At 34.3% G+C, this 18921-nt stretch overlaps 1 protein-coding gene across 6 annotated transcripts in view; it reads right to left on the reverse strand.

The window, feature by feature from the left end:
* The window catches only part of NPAS3 (neuronal PAS domain protein 3), a gene marked incomplete at both ends in the record, with an annotated part of 580623 nt that overhangs the window by 273055 nt on the left and 288647 nt on the right, over nt 1-18921 (reverse strand). For 4 of the 6 annotated variants that reach the window (XM_083863229.1, XM_083863227.1, XM_083863225.1 and 1 more), the window contains one exon: nt 18356-18438. In XM_083863229.1, coding sequence (XP_083719355.1) covers nt 18356-18438 — 83 coding nt within the window. The remainder of the gene's footprint in view (nt 1-18355; nt 18439-18921) is intronic. The other 2 variants (XM_083863228.1, XM_083863226.1) reach the window with 1 other exon arrangement.

An 18921-nucleotide genomic window follows, 5' to 3' on the forward strand; every position in this document is an offset into this window, starting at 1 on the left:
ACAGGTGTTCCTGTATAAGACATCTTTAGCAATTACTGCTAAGATGGTACACTCATCAGCTTCATAACCACTTGTTATAAAACAAGTAATGATTCTTCCAAATATGAAGAATTTGGTCTATGCATTTCACCAGGAAACTTTTGTGATTTTTTTTTTTTTTATTTTTCAAATTTAATACTACACTTTATTGAGATTTACCCTTTCTTTCCCATAAGGACTACTTTTTCTACTGCTAGCTTTATAAAAGAGGCTTAAAGTTTACATTCACGTTATCATAATATATTTTTACATTATTTTAAGTCCCATGGATAAATATCTCAGGCTTGTTAGAAAGACATCTCATTTCCCCTAGGAAAATGTACTCCTTTTTAAAAATCTTAAAATATATAAAAATATTTAAAATATTCTTTGAAGAATGGCTCTCTAAAGTATTAAGTTGTGTTTGATAATATTCCTTCTTTTACTAAAGCAATCATTTACACCATGGACAGTCTGAATTAAAATAATCCATCAATGCATCACAGCTTAGTTACAGGCAGTGAGAGGAAGAATGCCATGGCAACAAACCAATGGAACTACAGAAATTTCATAGTGTCAACAGAAACAGGGAGTCTCAGCTAGGTGACTTTCTCAGAGAGGAAGGTGGCAATATTTATAGAATCATTACTTTTAGAAATTATGTTTAGAAAATGTTTTAAGAAGGACACAAGCCAGTTTTGATTAAGAGACAATTCTGAAGAAGGATGGTAGCATTTGGTCCTAGAACTAAACTCTGAATCTCTACTGGAAGTAAATAAGTATTAATGCAAAGTTTTTATAAGAGATCTTGACCTGACAGTCTAGGCAATACAGACACAATTGTTCTCAATAAATTCATTGTATTTCTCCTCTTGATACTAGCAGTCATGACATTTTCAGTAGATGAATTATTTCCTGGGGAAATACTACATTACAGGACACTTCGGATTTCAGTCTCTTCATAGTTATCTCCTAAGAGATAAGGCTAGGTTCCAGAACAAAACATTAAAGCATGTGATTATTGACTTAAGAATTTACTTTAGGCTTTTTATAAGTTGGTTACCCAAGAAATAAGTGACTAGCTAAAGTTCTTTCAAAAAGACTGCAAACAAACTTAAATACTTAAAATATCTCTTTCAATGGCACCATTATTCTAGCACCCCAAGTTACAATATTCCAGGTTTCAAATCACAGAAGCTTGGAAAAATAACTAAGTTGAGAAAGCCCCAACCACCCAAGAATAATGCCACTGTCGAGTACTTTTTTTGTTGAAGCTATTTTATAGGTTTGAAAAGCTATCTGGAAAAAAGCAGCATAAGAAGAATGGCATTAAAAAGTTGTGTGACAATTTCATTAGATTTTGATATCGCTTCTTCGTTAATTACAAAACAAACAAACAAACAAGCAAACCAACCAAACAAAAAACCCAAACAAAAACCACATCCCAACCCAAAACCTTGTGATGATAACAGGCAGGTATTTTTCAAGTCGTATCAGTCTAGAAGGGTTTAGCTAGTATAATTAGAAAACGTCCTATCTCAAATGGCTCAGTGGTTACATTAGACCGTGACACGGACAGAACTCAAAATATAACGTCATCAAAAACTATAAAGGTAAAAAGAGTTAAACAGAAAGTAGCTCTCTTCTTAAAAATAGAAATCTCAGTTATATGTGCTTGCACAAAATAAAATAAGAACTTATCTTGAAATAAACAAATCTTAATGAATTATTTTGTTATATTGATAGGGTACTACTAATGAAAGACATGACTTGAAGGAGGAAATCTTTCTACCTCTAATTAAAGCTGTTATACTGTTCTACAAAAACTTTTGCAATGCCATGATATATTCAGTCATTTTTTTCCTCAGTAGCTCATGGAATTTTGTCCTGGATACCATTTCTTTAATTATTATCATAATCTTTTTTTTTTTTTTCTTCTTTCATGCACCGATTAAGAGAATCATTTAAGCACCTTTTAACTCAAACGTACTTGGGTGTAGAGGTAAATTTAACCACAGCGCACAATTCCAAAAAAAGTTTATCCTAAGTGATTGCCCAGATGGACAATATGGGCTTTCAGGAGTGCAAAGTTTTCAGTTCTGGTTCATTAATAGTGATATAAATCAGGAGTATTTATGGAAGTCAGTGGATTAAATATTTCTAAAAGGAGTGAAAGGAGACATAGGACGGGATTGCTTGCTTTTTTCAGGACCACACAGTGGATGACATTTCCTGCTTCTTAACAAAGCTTTAAAAGTCAGAGAAGTAAACTTCCACTTAGACAGTGTCATAAATTTCAGAGGGAAAAGGTCTTGTGACCTTTGGCAGCTTATACTTTTCTAAAATAATAAAGCTTGTAAGACTCAAAGGTTATGTTGAGGGGTTCAATTTTTTTTTGTATTTGAGAACTTTTGCTTTTTCACTAAAAAAAAAAAAAAGTAGCACTCTGGAGTTTAAGCCTAACATTGAAATGCATTCTCATACATTCAATCAGTTCTGTATCCTGAAAAGGTCTGCCTCAAAATATGCTCTGAATTTCTACCTTTTTACTCTCTTATGCAAATGAAAAAGTATTCCTTCTTTCAGAGTAAAATTTCATTTATATACATATGAACAGCTTAAGTAAAATCCATTAAAATGTCATTGCAGTCATTATGTATTTTTTAAAATTCAAAGAAGAATGCATCTGGGCTTGTTCTTCATCAAAACCAATAAAATAACAACAGAGACCATTTCTTAAACATCTGAATTCTTTTCAACAAGAGATTTTTCTAGGGAATCAACTCCATGGGTTTATTTACCTTCCCCCCCTAATATAAAGTATTTATTTCTTACGTAATGTGTAACTTTTTAATAAGAAAGATCACAGAATCACAGACACCTTCAGCATCTCTAAAACTGTATGTCACAAATCACAACAGGACAATCAAATAACTAATATTTAAAGTATGACATATAGTCATGACCAACTGAAATACAAAGAAACTCTATGATACAAAAAGCAAACTACCTTGGTTTTTCTTTTTTTTAATTAAATGTCTTTTTTAGCACAAGAGAAGTTAATAAAAACATAACTAGTGACTTAATACAATAAAAAAGGGCATTGTGCCTTCTTTTTCACTTATATTTCTAGAGGTTTTTTTCCTACTTTGAAATACTTTCCTTTTAAAACAAACCCTAAACTTTTCTTCTGCCAATCAGTATTGGCACTGGCTAAAATGGAAAAGACACTTCATAAAGTCACATCTTTAAGAGAAGTATCTTTGTTGGCTTTATTAATAGCATTGTAAATCCCCAAGGTGGAAGCATTAGGCCATATTAGTTTCAAATGACTAGCATTTTTATACACTGGCCTAAAGAATAAGAATTATTGGCTCTTTATTTTAAAGGACAACCACTTTTTATTTAAGGAACTATGAGGTATATGCTTCACTGTCAACAATCCTTCCAGTACCATTCTCTTTTTAGAACACAGGAGACTTCTACAGCCCTCTAGACTTACAAGATTAGCTTATATTCATGTTCATATTCCATACCAATTCTATATTAGAAAAATCTGACCAGAAGTTTTCAAAACAAAAAAATGTACCAGCAAAGCTGTGCAGGAGAGCTGATAAAAGCAAAATGTGTCCATGTTCAGAGCCTACTCCTCTCTCTATGTGAAGACATATCTATCTAAACTATTCAAGGGTAAATCCATCACTGGCATTTTGACCACATAATGCTTACAATGAATTTAGTATAAGGATCTAAGTCAGGCAAGAAATTAATGTTCCAATCATGTATACAACTTCCCTTGAAGGAGATTATAAGCAATTAAAGAGGATAGTTTACGTGTAGTTTCCAAATTCTTTGGTAACTTCATCATGTAAACAAATCCAATGCTATGTTTCTTAATCCTAGAGCATCCTTGATGCTTCTTGGTGTCTTGGTGTTCGTTCTTCTATTTCTATCTTTGGAAGACAGCCCTCCCACTACCCTAAACAAGTGAAAAGCAGCATGGGATAAACAAATCTTTTTATTATTATTACTATTATTGAATTGCTGGAGGAGAAAATACTGAGGGAGAGGAGAGGCAGAAGCCCTTATCTCTGTTACAGGATTTTCTCACTCTCTGCAATTGCTCAGTGTGGCACAAATGGATTTAGCCTTCATAGAGTTTATGAAACTGGGACAGTATAGGAAGAGAAGTTCTTTGTTAAAGAGAAGTTATCTCAGGGTTTCTGGAGAGCAAGGCCTACTTGGGAACCCATACCAATTCTCCCAGGAGAATGAGCAGGTAAATATTAACAAAGTTACATATCCGCATAAGAAAAAAAAAAACAACAAACAAACAACTGTAAGTTTAAGTCTTTTCAGATGAATTCTTTTTCTTTTGGCATTTTAAAAATACTCTCATTTCCTCACTGTGCTGTGCTTTTTACATGCCCGCATAAGCAGAAAGCCTTATGCATCACAATCTTGCCATGAGTGGAAAGAGCCCTCACACAGTCTCACAGGACTTCTTTTGACCTAAATTGGCCTTTCAAACATAACAGCATCGCTTCAGAAGACTTGGCTTAGCCATCCAGTGGCTGTGCTGGCTGGGATCTCTAACTCATTGGGAATAAAGAATCTGATCCAGTTTGGGAGCCAAGTGCTGGTGTAACACTGACAGATGCAGGACCCATATGTCCAGGGCTGGGTAGGATGCCATATCACTGGCATCTGGATGTCAGCTTTCCTTCTCTGCCTCTACTTCTGGCTGTGCTGATAGGCCTGATTGTGTGTCTGTCTCTTGTGGGTCAGCCTACTGCTACCCTGTAGTTGTGTTTTGTGGATTACTCAGTGGTTACCTTCTATTAAGAGATACTATTTGAGCATAGTATGCATCCCTTAATGCTTTCATAGATTACTACACATCTAATTCCAGTATTTCTACTGTTTCTGGTGATTTCAGCATAGACAATTAAATCTTACAGGTGCAGAGAATCTGTAGAACGTGTAAATGTTCATTTCCTGTCTAGCGGCTAGGATGTTATGCTGATATCATCCATTACTTATTAACCCTAAACAATTATTTATTGCTAGATATACAGCCTAGAATTGCAAGTGTAAGATTTGAATGACCAGAAAGACAATTTTATGAAGGGGAAAACACACATCATCAAAATATAATAGTAATAGTTCTTTAATAGTAAAAAAATAAAACAACAAACAAAATCTGTGTAATAAATTTACAAAATATCATTGACACCTACTTAGATATTTGCATATGGCACCCTGGCAGACACATTCTTGAAACTAAAAGAAATAAAATTCCCTTTAAGTAAAATTCTATGCTCTGCTCTTGCTACTTAATTTCTCTGAAAAAAGAGACTTTTTATCTCTTGAGAATGAAAAGTATTGACCTAAGTACTTTTGAGCAAACATTGATAATATCCACAAATTAATAAATATCAACCATTTCCTTAGGCAAGATATACGAAAGACTCCATTCTGTTTAAATTTGGAGTCTCCCAACAAGAGCCTACCCATGAGGGAGGTCACTGAACCTCATTCTAGAACAAGGCTTAATGGTACACACACTCCAGCAATAGCAGCTACAAGCACTTCATGCCAAACCTCCTACACACAGATAATTTATACCCTCATCAGGAATAATCTATCTGGGAGTTGGGGGAACTTTTATAGAATGAAAGCCAAATGCTGCTAATTGGCCTTGGCAAACCCTGGAAGTGTGGAGGGCAGCACAAAGCCAGTAGCCTAAATGGGCAAGCACTAGACATGCAACAACCTTCTTCCTCTCCCACAGCATGTGCACAGCCTTATGTGGCCTAAAATGAGGCCTAAAATGCAGCCTAAAATGCAAATGTGTGGAATCTTAAGTAGCCATGAAGAAGAATCCCTATGATGGCCTCAATGCAATGCCAGTGACAAGAGCAGGCCTTTCTACAGGAAGGCGCATTATCTCCTGTTAACCAGCTGACATACTTCCACAGGCACAGCTTTAGGAGTCCATAACTAGGTGTTTGACTAAAATAGTCTAGGTTTTTTGTTTTTGGTTTTTTTTTTTGGTGCAAGCTGAAAAACATAACAATTAATAACTACAAGATATTAAATGCAGAAAATGTTTTTCATTTTGAGGATGTCAAGCTTGGGTATGTATAATAAACAAAAGCAACTATTTTTTTCTTGCTTTGGCAGACTAATACAACATCATATCCCTGAAGATTTGAACTGCTTCATATCTTCTCACATACATTCTGAAAAATATTATTTATGTTTAGAACATCTAATACTTTTTCTTCAAAAGGAGGATCATATTAAGCATTTGATTCTGCTTGACTACTTGATTTGTAAAGGATGAAAAACACTACCTTGATCATTACTGTTTCAGACATGTAAATGTAAAAATTGTTTGAGAGGGAACAAAAAAAAAAAGAGACAGCAAGTTTAGCAGGACAGTCTTCCAATGATACTTTTTCAAGTCCCAAACATTTTGCTCTTAGAATTAACAGAGGGCTTACTGTTATTTCCAGAATTGCCTGCAGACTATATACTGTCCATAATTAAGCATTGAAATTCTAAGCTGTAACAGAAATACATTTTTAATGTAAAATTTTGTTTGTTTTGAATACTGAGACACTGACTCCAGACTTTTAATTTAAATCTCACCTGTAAATTACCTTCTTTGAGACTGTACAGAGAGATTCTTTACTACATGTCTGTTACATATCAGGGCTCCACTAAAGCTCTATCTTGCTTCATTAGTTTTCAACAAAATTACCACTCTTTTTCATGCTGTGAACTAAGAAGCATTTGCTGTTAGCCTGAAGAAAGCTGACCAGTCCCATACTGGTAGTGTGTCCTTTCAAATCTTTTCACCCAATGTTATTTTTGGAATAGCAAAAAGCCAAGTGTCTCTATCAATGGGCTAGGAGACAGCGCCTACAGCTAAGGTGTCCTCTAGAACAACTGTTCTCTACTGTAGGACTCTCTTGCATTGTGAGGAGGACTTCTGAACCCTAGACACAGACATATACCCACCACAGATTTTTCTTTCTTTTCTTCCCATAAAGTGGGCATTAAAGGCAGCTAATCCACCACCTCTATGCTAAAATACCCAAAAGAATGAAATCATAATGAATAAAATTTTTATGTTGAGCAGAAGATGCAACTGAAGGGAAGAGCAGAATAACAAATACAAAGTGCAAAGCAAGGGAATGATACACACTTTAAATCACTAGCTATAATAAATATGTAGGATAGACATTACAATTTACAATACATTAAATCAAACCTGAATTCTGTGAAATTCTATCAAAGAGGTATAGTTGTACAGTAATCTAAAATGGTACATATCTAAATAGGAATCTCCTTAGTATGTAAGAAATGTAAAAGGAGAAAATTCATTGGCTAGTTGCTGTGCATAATTAACAAAAGGAGTCCAGCCCCGATTTGCAGCTTTTGTGACTACTACTTGTGTGTGTGTGTGTGTGCTTAAATGTGATACCATGTAATTACACATAACTACTTCACTTGTGGAAATGTTATCTTTCTTCTCATCGTCACTTTTTAATTTCTAAATTCTAATACAATGACATTTCAGCAGCAACTAATAGAAATAACAATTTAATCAACTTTTGAGATAATACCTTCAGAACAGAGAGCATGCTGTACAAGCCCGACTCATTCATTTCACCAATATTTGTATTCCCTTAAATGTTATGTACTTAAAAGACTGTAAAGGTGGCTGCACTTTCCAAGTAAATCCAGGAAAAGCAGAACTAAATCTTCAGGTTTTATAGCACGGGGGAAATTCGAACACATAGGTTCCATGTCAATATTTAATTTTCTATTTATTTATACCTCACAGTTAGAAACAAACAAGGAAACAAACAAAAAGTGACTATCAGATACGATAATATGATGAAATAACTCAGAGTTAAAAGCAGCCTTAAACAATGGAATTCACATGAAACTCAGTTGTCCATGATCCATTTAAGGGTTTTCTGTATGCAGACTAAAACCCTACTCTTTCCCAGCTCCCAGGATAAAAAGAGGGCACAGAGTGCTGTCCTTCACATCCATTGCAGAGGAGTATGAATGATGTTTAAGGCCTATTTCTAGTGCTTTATTTTTTATAAGACCTGAAATGAGAAATATTTGAAATCTTTGTAACTGTCATCAATGTTTTCAAAAAACTGATGGAAAATATCAGTTAACTTGCCCAGCATGCCCATGGAATATACTTTTCCCCATTTTTATTATTTATATAAAATCAAGGCTCTTTTCCTTTCTTCATGAATCCTGTGATTGAAAAAAAAAAAGAAAAAAAGTTTTCTGAAACAAGGACACTTACTGCCCTCACCTATATCTTTACAAACACTGTAGAAGGTATAATTCTTCCTGGTGAACCCACGCATTAGTTTATGCTGTCTATACTTTTCAAGCCACCTTACTTCAGAGAAATATAGGGCAAAACCTCAAATCATAGCTGAATGCAGACTCCATTATAGGTCTGTTGATGTACCAGATGAAAAAAAATCTCCTTCAGCTTCTAGAGGCTGCAGAAACTCCTCCATTTCTTTTAATGACCTATTCCCTCTGTTTGATTCAATACAGCCCACTGGCTATGGAAATGACAACACTCAGCAGGTGACAACAAAATGGTCAACAAACAGGGCAGAGATATGTCATTTTCTTCAAATAGTTTCTCAGGAATTAAATGACATACCACTGTATGTGTACATGTCCTGCTCAGATCAAATTTTTTTTTTATTAAATGAAACCGCATGCTTCTATATATATAGTTTCCATATGAAATGCAGGTTTAAGTGTACTGCTCCAAGCTCCAATTGCAAAACAATTTGCTGCTTCCCACACCTCCCCAGTCTCTTTTTAGCATATAACCCCTTGGGCAGCAAGTGCTCGGATGCTGTACCTTTGCCATAACTCCAGATTGAAAACCCTGCCCTTATGGAGTCAATCTGATGCATTTGCTATGACTGGGACAAATTGGAGTATGCAAATTAGCACCTTTTGAGTCTCCTGAACCCAGGAAATTCTCTTGCTACGTGTTCCAGCTAATGGACCTGAGATGTCCTTTGTAACAGGGCTGTCTGTGCAACTCCTTTAACCTTTTCAGATTCTGATCTAGCCTTTGTTCCTAGCCCTTTTTAGAATCATGCAATGTATCAAGTTAACCTCTGTTATAATTTAAACTGGTGTAGCACCAGAGCCATATCATAGCATGTAGTGGCATTTACACATGTTTAAAGTGCAAAAGAGCATCCAACAATGAATAGAGGTCCACAACATTAAAATTTCTAAGAGAGCTTTTTCTGCTTTCTTTCAGCTTTAAACACTTATCTTTACCCGAAATCTCTTAAGCTAGTACAAAATGAACAATTAGATTTCTAAATTTCTAAATAAATTAACATCAAGTTCAAGAGTTTGCCCTTTTATGACAAGAGTATGATCTTCTGAGAAGACTGTCAATCTACAGAGTACTTGAGGAGTGATTGTGGATCAAGCATGAACAGATTTCTAGGTAGATTTTACAGAAATCTATAGAAAGAAGCAGAAAGATGAAATAGCATTATCCTTAAATCAAAAAGGGAAAGCTGCTATTGGAGATGCCTTGTACCTGGAAAGGCACACTGCAAAGCAAGACAGCAGTGTTTTCTTACCAGAGTCCTATGACTCCTTTTCACAACATTTCAGCATTTACACTGATGCCTTTAGACTGTGCTTAAGTATTGTTGAACAGTTAATAAACACACATTTCATGTCACCCCAAATTACTGCTTCCAAATAGATTGTGTGCCTATCTTTCCTCAACACAGCATTTAGTATGCTGCTATTGTCCTCTCTTGCTGATTTTGGGGTTTTTTTAGATTTTGTTCCTAATTTAATATTCTTTAGTCCTGTCTACTTAGAATTGTATCTTTTCTAGAAAGTTATACTTTCATCAGGATATATACAATCTCTTACATCATAAATCCATCATTGTTCATTTTATACTACGGTACTACCATTTATTACTGTTACATGTCTGTTTTGGAATTACTAAGTTGAACTGTAAAACCATCAACTAGTCTAGAGAAAACATGGTTGCACACTAAATTATTTTGATTTTGGATAGAGATGTAGATGAAATAAATGTCTTTTTTCCTCCCCTTTGTTCAGTGTCTGAGCTGCATTTTGTTGAGAGCATTTGGTGTTCCCTTTGGTTTTGTACTCAAACTCTCTGGATGCGACTTAATGTCAGGAAGAAAACTCATAAATATAGGCTGTACTTGACAACTAGAAGGTTCAGATTCAAAATTTAAGCACACAAAGTAGAGACAATATATGCCCTACAGAAATCATTCCCTCATAGAACTTTTATATGATCTCCAAACCTTCAGTTCTGACTTGCTGTGTACCTGTTCTGTCTCATTGCATTTACACACAGCTCTTTGCCAATTGCTTTGCTGCGTGGTTTGATCAGTAACAACTATTTCCTCTTAATTAATCTATTTAATTTCCACTTTATTTTTGGCTACTGATGCATAACTTAACCTCTACTTCATCCCAAAATTTTTACTTTCAGACAGCACAGATCTATGCTCTCCAACATACCCTAAGTTTTGTCAGCGCCTTTTCACATTTTCCTCTTTTCCTTTTTTCCTTGCCTTTGACACATGCTAACGGATGTCAGTTAATAGTCTACCCCTTGAACCCAATGCAGACAAGAAGCTGAAGAGTCTTCTTCATTTTCAGAAAGAGTACCACAGACATTAGCAATTGCCCCTCGCAAATTTCCAAGCCAGTAGAAGTCTTTTCTCCTGTCACCTTTTACAGCCTGGAAAAATCCTCCATCAGTACAACCATCTGCTGCTTCCTCACCTTTAGTCTGGTGTCATCATTTCTGCGTTGACTAGTGTTATACAGAGAGAACCTCATCATGTAATACTCAGAATGACTGAAAATAGCAAATGATAAGATAAATCTTCTCCCTAATATTTTATAGCACTCCAACAATTTCCTGTCTCCTTTCCCACTTTTTAAATTTTCTTGTCAGATGAGACTCCCTTATAATAATTCAAATATTAGAAGAAATGAGACTCCCACTCAGCTATAGCTTAGCCAGTCAACTTCTTTTTTCTTCTATTGCCTCTATTTAATGAAAACACTACAAAATTTTACAAAACATTTGTGGGGGAAGAGAAATTTTGGAACTTTGCATCTCATTCACTTATGATTATTTGTACTGCTTGACTGATTTTAATGCCTAACTAACAATGGGCTTAAAAGGCAAAGTACTGTTATTTTTTCTTCAGGAGAAAGTTTTGTTTCTCCATTACACTGTTAATTGTGTGCAACACTTTTACCATCCAAAATTGTTCACTACTGCAAAAATGTAAATAACTTTCTCTGTTTACTGTTCTCTAATTTGCCTTAACAAAACATTTTCACAAATTTTGCCCAATTTAAACTGGTTGCATGCTTAACACACATATTTACAATGTATGGAGAACTTTACCCACATACTCCCCAGTAAAACGTTTAAAAAATTTATGGTTTTTTAAAAAATTAATATGGTTTATGGTTTTTTAAAAAATTAATGGCATCATTGTCTTATTATATTCTAATCTAGTTATTAATAGCAACACCTTCCAAACATGATTAAATACTGTAGTGGAACTGTAGAGTAAATTCTTTCCACTTTTTGTCTAGAAAGCTTGATAGAATACCATTGTTCTCAAAAGTATGTCTATAATTCTACAAAAATAGTGACAGAAATCCAGGAAAAGACCCATTTGGACAACACAAAAATGGTATGAAAGTTCCCTTCAAATTTGGTCTTTCATGCTACACTTTCCGTATTTGATAACATTGACTTACAAACTGGATGATAAAACTGCATTAACTTGAGGAGCATGTGAAAACATTTTCCTGACAACAACTTCCAATTTTTCTAGCTGAGGATGGGAAAAAGCCTTTTATTTTGTAACTACTGAGATATTAACAATCTTTGTTTGCATTCAGTTGATCATTCGTGTGATCCTGAGTACTTCTGAGAGTCTCACAAATATAGTTCATTCTGTTCTTTGCAGCTATTACACAGCTCAAAGAGTTCAATGGGATCAGCCCCTTGTGCGCAATTGTAGATATAGTTTTACCTCAGTTTAGGAGCGTGGGTGGATGGGGTACTGGCTACCTGCAAACAGATTGTTAGAGTGCTCATTTGGAGCGAAGAAACATTGATTTTCTTCTTTCCTGAGAAATCTAAGCTTATCTGACATGCTCCAGAAAACAAACCAATGACTCAGCTAGTCTATATGGTACTGGCATCATCTGGAATGATTCACTAGAAACCACAGAAATTGTATTCATCTGCACATTTACCTCACAATTTATAAAGGCCCCTCTTTGAAGCAGAATAGTACACTAAATTGACAAACAGGTTATATTTGTATAGTTTCATGTTAGTCTTGTTATTACAGTGTTGGATACGTTATTGAAAAAAAATTAGAATAAATCAAACTATTAGGATGAGGGACGTTATTCAGTTGTTATCAATGTTAGCAATTCATTAGGCTTTTTACATCCATAGGATGTGGGTGGTTTGTTTATTTGTTGATTATAAATAAAGAAAAACTAAAATAACAATGATGGGTTTAATAGACCATGGTTTCTCTATAGGATGAAGGTAAAGAGACAATTAAATCTTCCATGAAGTTCCATCCACCATCAGAGGCTTCCACTGGATTAAAAAGCACATGAACCAAGACTGCCTTTCATGCATGGAAAGTCTGGGACTACTGCACGGGGTAAAGCCAAATTGCAGCATTTGAGCCATTTGTAGCTTCCAAGAAGCTCAGACTCTGCTCCCATTCTAGGGTGACATTCCATGATTAAGGCTGTGGTGATACTGAGGTTTCTAGGAAGTAAAACAAGGGCTTACAGGCCTTGTGCATATTTCAGTTGAATTTGTTGGATCTTCTTGGACACAACTGGACGTCCACTACAGGTATCCTCTGTACATTGTTAACCAGTTCATTAAGATAAGTGGTTTGTAGTTTGTGACTTTTGACTCAATAAAGAATACAACCTATAGGGTCAGATTGTTTTCCCTGAGGTTGTTTTTCCTTGGATCTTAATGGGAACCTGATTTTTCTTCTGTCATTGAATCTGATACGGCAATTAGAAAGACTTTTGTTCACCACAAAATATTTCATGGGAGAGAAAGGTACAACACAAAGTAAAAGGGAAATGCAAGTCTCATAAAATTTCCAGGATAACACTCAATAAGGCTTATGAAAAGCTTCTAGGAAGGCAGGTGGGGATCTTTATGGAACAGAGGAGACTTCAGTAATGGTCATCCAATTGTAAATCACAGGTGCAAAACAGATCTTGCCATGGGAATAAATGAGATTGGTAGTCTTTTTTTTGTCTAGTTCAGTAGTTCAAGTCTATCAAATCTATCAAGATTAATGTGCAATAACTTCAGGGACATAGCAGAAATTAACTATGGTCTTCCAATTATTTTGATTTTGGATTACGTTTGGTTTGTTTGTTTCTTAGTTTTTGTTTGCGTCTTTCGAAACTCACTGTACAAATCTACATCATAAAGATTGTTCATGCCAGTGCTCACAATTGAACATGCCCACAAAAAGAAGAAAAGGTTACACTTTTTGTTGCACTGACGCTTTGATATCCTTCCAATATGAGGATTTCTTCATGTAAAATGAGGCAGGACAGTAGTGTAAATACTGAGTGACCACTACTAAGACAACTAGTGTCTAAGTTACCATGTATATAATGAGTACATAATGCTATATCAAAGTGTTAAGAGTTTCCTAACAGTTGAATAGGCACTGCTAAAGCAAAGAATGCAATTATAAAAGTTATCACTCTTGTATGCAGAAATACAAAATGCATACTGCTCACAACAGTTCAGATACACACTCCTATTATTATTACTTATGCCATCTTTCCATCTTAGCCTGACTTTATTCCAGTTTGATTGATTCCAAATATTTAGTCTTTAAAAAGGCACTGGTGTTTTTAAAAGAAGAAATATTTATTTTCAAAATATTAAATTTTATTTGAAAATAATGTACATTATACTTTTAATTGTTTTACAGTTCAGATTGTAAGGTGTGTTCTTTTTTGTTCAAGAATTTTAAAAGCAACTAATTTAAATATGCAAAATTATCTTGAGTTGTTCATACGTGAACTTAAAAGCCATGCAACACAGGAAAATTAAGTAATTATGCCTCCAAGTTATTTACTGCAATTAAGCTCATTTATCATATGCAAATTAGTGCAAACTGGTCTCATTAGTTACTAAATTACTCAATATGAGCTGAACAATGTAGCACTCCAGTTTGTAATGAAAAATCCCTGTAGAGGCAAGCAGTATCAATTAAGCTAATTTGCATATGCAAATATATTCACTAACTTTCCCTTTTCTCTATATTTAGTTCTACATTTCCTGATCATTCCTGATTATAAGAAGACTATGGGGTTACTGACCCTTTTTCACACCTTCTCAATAGCAATGAAGTTACAGAAAAAAATCCAGAGGTCCTGAAAAATTGATGAAAATCTTGCTAATTTTTACAACAAATTTAAGCCAAATTTTTAATAGTAGGCACCAGAAATAATCTTTTTTACTCCATTTAGTTGATAGACAGATATATATACAGAAAAATAAAATATAAGATATCTATTTTCCTTATAACACCACTTTTCAGAAGAAAAAGAACGTGCAAGACAAGAAAAACAAAGCCCATAATTTAGCAAATCAAAAATCTTGTCAAAAATTCATTAACATATTGCCATTATCTACTTTTCTCCTTCACTACATCCCACTCTGTTATTCATAATTCAGGTGATTTTACTTGGAAAACATTTAAAAGACATTACATTGACATAAGGATTCTGATGTAATAGTGTTTGAGTAATTATCTTTTGTGGTGTTTTTTTTCCACAAGCACAGAGCAGATTGTGCCTTTAGCTTCAAACCTACTACTGGGAATCTCTTCAGCATGATATCCAGCAATCAACTGTGGTTGGAGATTTTTTGACATAGAATCATACAATTTTAGACTGATTCGGGTTAAAAGGGTCCTTAAAGATCACCTAGCTCCAGCCTCCCTCTCTTGGGCAGGGAGCTTTTCACTAATCCAGGTTGCTCAGAGCCACGTCCAACCTGGCCTTGAACACTTCCAGGGATGGGGCAGCCACAGATTCTCTGGGCAATCTCAGCCGGTGCCTCACCACCTTCATAATGAGGATGTGCACGAGTGTTGGATTTCACATGTAAGCATACTATAAGCCTCTTTGTATATCTAGATTTGTACAAAAGACAAATGCAAAGATGCATCCAGTCTTAATCAAATTAAGACCTTTTAAAGCATTAAATTCCCTTTTATCAGAGTTTTTATTCAATTTTTCATCTCTGAATTTATGTAAAGGTAATTGTGTGTTGATTTTTTTGGAGCTGAAGTCTGCCATTAACAGAACAGAATTAACTGTGTGATCCTTGGGTGCAAATGCTATCTCAGATCAAAATCAATATCTTTTTTACTTTTATTTTTCTCATCATGGGTAGAGTTTCACTTTTCTATTTTCTGCACTTAACTGCATATGGGAGAAAACCTTTAGTACCTGTATCAATCACCAATTAAGCAGTATTTAAGCATTTGATTCCCTAATAATAATAATAATAAAAAAATCATCATGGATGAAGGCATTCTTCATTCAGTGATGACTAAGCATAAGCATTATATGTAAATACATATATTTAATATGTATGGCATGACTAATGTATATAATGTATACCTAGACACGTATATAATGCATACCTGCTTGTAGACTCAAAATGTAAAACTATCACAAGATGTACCTCGATTTCTGTTTTTGTAATGTCATTTCAAATAAACCATATCTACACTTTTTAAATATACTGTATTATGCATATTTGTCTATCAATAATTATTGAAGGAGCAAAATACTAAAAAGATTAGAGAGGCTCCTTAATTTCTGAGCTTACACTTAACCCCGTCTTCAAAATATTAATAGCAAAAAGGATTACACAAACTACACAAACTATTAATTCAAATTCTTCAGATAGCAGACTCTGAAATCAAAATTCCCAAGGTATAATCAGGGTTGTTTACTTCACTTGCAAACAATACTTACCATGATACTTATTTGAAAATAATTTCTGTGAGTAGCAGACTAGGTGAGAACATATTAGAACTGTATTCCACCAAGGAGTCTGCACAATTGTTATTTTAAAAATCATCTTGTCTTCTGGTAATTATATTTTATCTATTAGACCTCAAGGCAGTACTTTGAAGTTCATTCTGATGTGTCTAGAAGTGGTGCATTTAAATGCATGACCCAGGTTTTTCTCAAAAAGGGTTGATTACTGTGCTAAAATAAGACAAAATTTTAACATCTCATGATAAACCTGTCACCACTATTAATTCACATTGTCCTTTATCCATCATCAACAGTCTATCTCACAAATATCAGAGAGGAAATTCCTATTATCAATTGAGAGATTCATGGGAGAACTTTGATAAAAGCATTATCTTCTTTGAAAAGGCCACATCTCAACAGATGCTCAATACCAGGCTGATGGTAATTTTGATTTTAAAACCTCAGTTTTGAGTACAAGTGCAATACAGGGGTTTCTTTAATCGTAGTATGATGAAGCTATATCCTGAAAACACCTTAATTTACCACAAATAAATTTAAGAAAACCCCAAAAATCAACACCTCCCCCCTGCCCCCCCAAAAAAAAACAACCCCAAAAACAAACCCTACAAAAAAGTCCCAGCACCCCATAAGTGGAATCTATTTATAACAAATATAAAAGTCACTAATTGTTTTAATACACAGTGAGTGAAAAACTCAAACATCAAGTAGCTTTCAAAGCGGCCATCCTAGTTTTTTTCATTTTCATCCACTAGAGTCACACTTAATACCTAAAGAGTGTAAATAAATCATTCTCAATGAGGTTTTATTTATACATTAATTATAAATAATACAGTAAAAACCATACCTTTAGGATATATGATATGTTTACACATTCAACATACTGACAAACTACATAAACTGAAATATCACAGAACTGCTAGTTCTTGATTTTTTTTCTACATCTATGAGACAGCATAACAGTATTCCTGTCTAATATGCACAGTCCTGTAGATACCTGGTGCAGATCTCTGACACAATAACTACAACGAAAGTATTTGCTTACAGAATCAAAAACTTGACCTAGACCTCTGCCAAGAGTACACAACTAAGCAAATAATTTCATTCATGATTCTTGTTCCAAAGAGAAATTAATTCTACTAGTTAATTTAATGTTTTCCTAAAATTATCTTTGTTGCTATTCTGCATTTAGTTACTTTATAAAGACGTGAAAATTCTGACGTTATCTATAGTGCTTTTGAATGCCACAGCTGAGTTAGTACACAGAAAGAGCTCTCAATCATTTCAAATTAAGTGGAATATTTCTCATGATAATATCCTAATTTACCTCTCTCGTACCTCTCAAAAGATAATACACCAGACAATATATTTGCATTGAGAAGCTGTATACATTGCTAAATAAGAACAGTTATTCAGTGCCACACTTGGAAAAGAATGTGTGGGTTTTATTTCCATAGTGCTGGGTTTGTCTTACTGCAAAGTATATCACATTTTCTTAATTGCTTGTACTCCACATTTGATCACTTCAACCTAATAAAGTTTGTAGTAACCCTGGCAAAATAAATCATGCACAAGAATGTTTCCATCAGATCATTGTTTTTCAGTTGAGTCTTCCTGGAATATGATGACTTGTGCCATGTGACAAACTTGTTTGACAAATACCAGATCCGTTCTCAGCCCAAGCCTAAGAGGCATGCTTCTATTAATTTTTAAATCTCTCCAAATTTGTGATCTATAACTGTGATAACTGGGATATCATGGAGAAAAGCGGTGCTCATAAACCAAAGTGGGGAAAAAGCTCCCAACCCTAAACTGATACATGACATAAGACAAATCACCAACACAAAATACTAGTTTGTACACACATTCACACAAATACATAAGGGCATTCTGCAAGCAAACACCTATCACACAGTTCTAAACAACAAAATATTGTGATCCAGCTAAAATAGCATTTGCCTTCCCTCTCATTAACAGTCTCCCAATTATGGACTTTCAAAATGGAGAAAATATGAGCATTAAAAAAATAAATCTCATCAATATAAGTGCTGTCAACAATAGTATTCAAATTATTGGCAGAAATATGACTAGGTAGATATTTTGATTTTTCTTGGAAAAGCCATTTTTTTACCTGTAAAATATGACTTCCCAAATGTGACTCAAATACTTCAATGGCAAGGGCACTGGGACTTCTCCTGCGCTGGGCACCTATAACTGAATAAAAAACAGTTATGTTGTAAGGTCTACACATTCATTTCTCATGCATTCTCATCACTGACATTAACTCTTTAAATGTTTTGCATCTTAATACACCAGTGTTAATTTAGTCTTCTACATAGTATATGAATTTGGTAATTTAATATATAATTTAAGACTCAAATTTGTAGGGTAAAAAAAGAGATTTTTAAAAGCCAATCTATTTAAATGTCCAATGAATCTGGAAATTACTTGTTTGTTCAGATATATCTCAAAACCCTGTAGGTTTACAGTGATGAAAGCATGCAGAATTTAGTGAAAAATACTATTGAAAAAGAGGCTACACATATTGTAAATGTTTTGAAATATGGGGATAAGAACTAAATATTACTTATGAATTAGGAAGTTTATTCTACTAGAATATCTGAGAGGTTTATCTGAACATGTTATTATTTGAAACAGAAATGAAATAAACACAACATTAAAAAGCCAACATTCATA

The sequence above is a fragment of the Zosterops lateralis genome, assembly GCF_965231275.1.
Source record: "Zosterops lateralis genome assembly, chromosome: 6".
NCBI classification, from domain to species: domain Eukaryota; kingdom Metazoa; phylum Chordata; class Aves; order Passeriformes; family Zosteropidae; genus Zosterops; species Zosterops lateralis.